This window comes from Nerophis lumbriciformis, linkage group LG05, assembly GCF_033978685.3.
Source record: "Nerophis lumbriciformis linkage group LG05, RoL_Nlum_v2.1, whole genome shotgun sequence".
NCBI lineage: Eukaryota > Metazoa > Chordata > Actinopteri > Syngnathiformes > Syngnathidae > Nerophis > Nerophis lumbriciformis.
In genome coordinates, this window is record NC_084552.2 from 59,447,296 (window position 1) to 59,452,832 (window position 5,537).

The 5,537-nt window shown below is 38.3% G+C and overlaps 1 protein-coding gene across 1 annotated transcript in view; it reads right to left on the reverse strand.

Moving 5' to 3' along the window:
- Positions 1-615: 615 nt before the first annotated feature.
- Positions 616-5,537, reverse strand: part of kdm5a (lysine demethylase 5A) — a 41,593-nt gene continuing 36,671 nt past the window's right edge. Inside the window, exon 29 of the mRNA XM_061959805.2 lies at positions 616-1,266. Within this exon, the coding sequence (XP_061815789.2) occupies positions 946-1,266 (321 nt within the window). The 3' untranslated portion in view covers positions 616-945. The remainder of the gene's footprint in view (positions 1,267-5,537) is intronic.

The following is a 5,537-nucleotide window of genomic DNA, read 5'->3' on the forward strand; positions in this document are numbered from 1 at the left end:
TATAATGTATGAAAATGTGTGAAAATTAATGAAATATTCTAATAATTATTTGTAAAAACACTTGGAGAATTTAAATTATTTCAAATAAATTGCCATAAAATGTGTTATACTACTATAAAAATTATTTACAAATCATTGTATTCCGTTAATATTTACATCTAACACAATTTCCCAACTCATATGGAAACGGGGTTTGTACTTTCTATGCGCAATATAAGAAAATGTGTGGAAATTCATGAAAAACATTTTTTTAAATGTTTAATTTGGAAACAAATATATATTCCTTAACATTTAATAGATTACTATCAAATGTGTTACACTATTATAATACTGAAAAATATAGTTGTTATGCACAATGTAGGACAGTGTATGAAAATTACCAAAAAAAATATATTTTTAATCATTTGTAAAAAAAAAAAAAGAAATCAATAAATAAAACAAAATATTTTATGTATAATGGAGGAAAAATTGAAATTACTGAAAAATACAAAAAAAAATAACACTTTTTTTTAAAATTAAGTTGTAATATTTTTTCGCATTTTGGAAATCAATACACCTCTACCCTTCACACCCTTTTTGCACGACACAAACAGATAAACAGAAACTACAACATGGTGTATTCGGTAGACTTGTTTGACTAGGAATAGTTTATTAAAAGGTGAGAAAACAAAAAAAGCCACAATCCATTATTTTAATTGCTTTCAAGCTATGTACATTATAAATAATTCCACTACATTACAACCATTTCTGAAGCAGGAGTCCTACTGACACGAGTGTGGAAGGTTGCAGTATTGCGTTCGATTAAACTTGTCGAGTTCGTATCGGAGCTGGTGGATTCTTCTCGAGTCGAGTCCAAGGAGGCTGGAGTTTGATGACGCAGGAAGTTGAAAACCGTTCCCTCTTGCAGGTGGATACTGGATGGAGTCTCTGAGGCCTCTCCTAGCGCTAACTGCTCTGCTGGGGCTCCAACGAGCTCGCCGCGTTAAAATGTGCGACGACGGTTGCGGCGCGGGACCACGAGCCGCCGCCGGACGACAGGAGAGCCGGCGTTGCCAGCACCACCACGCTTTCCTCTACCGCCTCCTCTTCGTCCTCCTCCTCCTCCTCCTTCGCACCGCCGCCTCCTCCTCCCCCCCTCCTCCTCGGCCCCTTGAGGGAGCAGTCCTCGCAGATGTAGTCTTCGTTCTCCGCCATCTCGCAGGAGACGCCCACGCACACCTGGTGGAACCACTCGTCGCAGCCGCCGTCGCACTGCACCCAGTCCACCTTGACGAGACATCATTATTAGCGCGTGGAAAACAGACCGCCATCAACATTCATTACGTCACCACCACTGACAAGCCTACCGATCCCAGCGCTCTGATTGGCCATCGCAGTCTGGCCACTCGTTAACTTTCTGGCCAGTTAATACGTTACGTGTAACTCTCTTTAAGGTGTTCCAGTGTAGTTATATTCAATAACATTTCCATGATGTCCAAGTGTTTGATATTAACTCAAACTACTGTACACACAAGGAAAACACGTGTTCAGGCTTAAAAAAACTTTTCTGTCAAAGAATCCTATTATTATTCCACGCCCCCCCAGTAGACTTTTTGGATTCTCAATTTATTGTTTTGTATTATAGTTAACACATTCCATGATCCTCCCTCTATATAGCAAGGCGCATAAAATAGATGATTTGCAAAAAATGCCCCCGGGACCAATTTGGTCCAAACATTTCACAGCAAGGGCCGCCTAGATTGAAAATTGATATCCGATAATGGTTTTTCTGACAATATCCGATATTCCGATATTGTCCAACTCTTAATTCCGATATCAACCGATACCGATATATACAGTCGTGGAATTAACACATTATTATGCCTAATTTTGTTGTGATGCCCCGCTGGATGCATTAAACAATGTAACAAGGTTTTCCAAAATAAATCAACTTAAGTTATGGAAAAAAATGCCAACATGACACTGCCATATTTAGGGCCCGCATGGCCCATTGTATAAGGACTCCCAAATTGAGTCCTTATACAATGGGACATAAGGACCTATTGTATTTGTAAGGTTTTATTATTCTTTATTCTTCCGCCGCCACAACAAACTGTAATTTGACCCACTTAACATGCTTCAAAACTCACCATATTTGACCCACACATCAGGGCCTGCGAAAATTACCTTTTTTTTAAAAAAACCGAACCCCAAAACTCAAAATTGCGCTCTAGCGCCCCCTAGGAAAAAAAAAACTAGACTGCCTATATCTCCCACTAGGAAGATCGGAGAGACATGAAACAAAAACCTGTATGTAGGTTTGACTTAGACCTAGTTTTCATAATTGTATATCCTTCAAACTAACACAGGAGAGAGATTGAACCCTTCTGATTAAAAGTTGTCGATAGAGTTGTGATACCTGCTCCGGTTTTGATTTTATGACCCTTCAAAGACCCGCTGCACTGATGCTGCTGCGCTGCTGTTTTTTTAAGATGGCTGCTCAAAAGCAGGAAGCACCAACATGCCCACACAATGCAGACAAGGTAGGTACACTAGACAAAAGTCTTGGGACACTTCAGACTACAAGTATACAAAAGTATTGGGACACTTAGGACTAGCACCTGCCAAATACGCGGGCCCGACCAATGCTGCTTGCAGCTTTAATTATTATTGAAGTCACAAAGTGCATTATTTTTTTAACATGCCTCAAAACAGCAGCTTGGAATTTGGGACATGCTCTCCCAGAGAGAGCAGAGCATGAGGAGGTTGAGGTGGGCGGGGTTAAGGTGGGGGTGGAGGTAGCGGGGGGGTGTATATTGTAGCGTCCCGGAGGAGTTAGCGCTGCAAGGGGTTCTGGGTATTTGTTCTGTTGTGTTTATGTTGTGTTACGGTGCGGATGTTCTCCCGAAATGTGTTTGTCATTCTTGTTTGGTGTGAGTTCACAGTGTGGCGCATATTTGTAACAGTGTTAAAGTTGTTTATACGGCCATGTGACCTGTATGGCTGTTGAGCAAGTATGCTTTGCATTCACTTGTGTGTGTGAAAAGCCGTAGATATTATGTGACTGGGCCGGCACGAAAAGGAAGTGCCTTTAAGGTTTATTGGCGCTCTGTACTTCTCCCTACGTCCGTGTACCACTCCGTACAGCGGCGTTTTAAAAAGTCATACATTTTACTTTTTGAAACCGATACCGATCATTTCCGATATTACATTTTAAATAATATCGGCAGTCCGATATTATCGAACATCTCTATTTAAAACCAATACAATGGTCAATCAATATATGTTAAACTATCTGAACACAACATCCTTATCTTCGCTTTGTGTTATCACCAACAAAGCATCTTCTGCGAAATTTTGCCCTAATTTAAGCATTTTCAAGCAAAAAAAATGGCTAAATGGAGTAAAATAAAAAACAACTACTATAGCAAGACCAAAACAATCAGACCGCACAGTTCAGTATCGTGACCTCTGATTGGCTCAGCCACAGGTACACTCATAACATTAGCATGCTATCTTTTTCAGCTAATTTTTACAGTTGAACACCTCACTCATTTAACTTAGTACTTGAATCATGCTAACAGTTAACATGCTAGCCATGCTAACATTTATGTGCTATTTTTTTTCGCCAGTTTTGCAGCCGAACACCTCAGAGTCATATGACCTGGTACTTGACATATTCTAACTGTTAGCCTGCTAACTTTAACATTCTAGCATAACATTTAACGTGCTAACTTTTTTAGCCAATTTTGCAGCCAAATGCCAAAGACTCATAAGTCGGTACTTGACACATGCTAACTGTTTATATGCCAATTTTTTAGCCAATTTTTTAGCCAAATACTTTAGGGTCATACGACTTGGTACTTGAAACACCCGAACTGTTTGCATGCTAACATAAGTGTGCTAACTTTTTTAGCCAATTTTTCAGCCAAACACCTCAGTCATATATGACTTGGTACTTGACACATCCTAACTGTTAGCCTGCTAATGTTAACAATCTAGCATACTAACATTAGTATGCTAACTTTTTAGCCAATTTTGCAGCCAAAAACCTAAGACTTCTATAACTTGGTACTTGACACATGCTAACTGTTTGCATGCTAACATTAGTGTGCTAAAACTTTTTTAAGACAATTTTGCAGCCAAACTCCTCAGTCATATATAGGATGTCCCGATCCGATATTTGGATCGGATCGGCCGCTGATATTTAAAAAAATAAGCGCATAACAATTTTCGACACACGGACACGACAGAGAAAACAGTTTTCGTCATCATTGTTCAAATATTGTAACGTCTGTCGAGACGCTTATCTCCATTCGGTGCCACACGTCCACACCATCAAAATGCTGAGGTAAAAATTTCCAGATCAACATCGTATGAAAAAATTAGTGATTTTTTTTAGTTGTGATTTCCTTCTCTGCATGAAAGTTTAAAAGTAGCATATATTAATGCAGTATGAAGAAGAATGTTTTAATGTAGACATGCAAGCCTTGAAAGAACATTTTGAAAATAAAGACTACATTTCCTGCAAATGGGTGCATTTCTACCCTATATTTTAACTTTAGATTTATTCTCATATCAAACTCTTTTGGCTGTCTTTTTGACACTTACCCTCCACACCCTGGATTATAAATAATGTAAATAATTCAATGTGATTATCTTGTGTGATGACTGTATTATGATGATAGTATATATCTGATAGTATATATCTGTATCATGAATCAATTTAAGTGGACCCCGACTTAAACAAGTTGAAAAACTTATTGGGGTGTTACCATTTAGTGGTCAATTGTACGGAATATGTACGTCACTGTGCAACCTACTAATAAAAGTCTCAATCAATCAATCAAAACACATAGAATCATCATACTGCTGTGATTATATGCATCAAGTGTTCATTCAAGGCTAAGGCAAAATATCGAGATATATATTGTGTATCGCAATATGGCCTTAAAATATCGCAATATTAAAAAAAGGCCATATTGCCCAGCCCTCGTTTCAATGATGCCATTTCTGTTTGTCATGTATCATTTTGTCTATTTTGTGTTTATCCTTGAATAAACAGGTCAGTTTCTTGTTACCAACCATTGTGTATTATTCAAACTCCCCTAATTCAGCTGGCTAGTTGTTATCAAGAGTACTAAAACCCTTTTCAACATGATTCTGACAACTAAGTAGGCTAAATAACTTTAAACTTTAATACATGCTTGGATAGGCCAGTATCGGTATCGGTCAGTATCGGTATCGGATCGGAAGTGCAAAAACAATATCGGTATCGGATCGGAAGTGCAAAAACCTGGATCGGGACATACCTAGTCATATATGACTTGGTAATTGACACATCCTGTTAGCCTGCTATAGTTAACATTCTAGCATATTAACATTAGTGTGCTAACTTTTTTTTTAAGCAATTTTGCAGCTGTACACCTGAGTCATATAAATTGGTACTTGACACATGTTGGCAAGCTAACTTTTTAAGATATATTTACATGCGTACACTTCATAGTCATATGATTGTTACTTGATGCATGCTAACTTTAGAATTTAAGTTTGGCTTG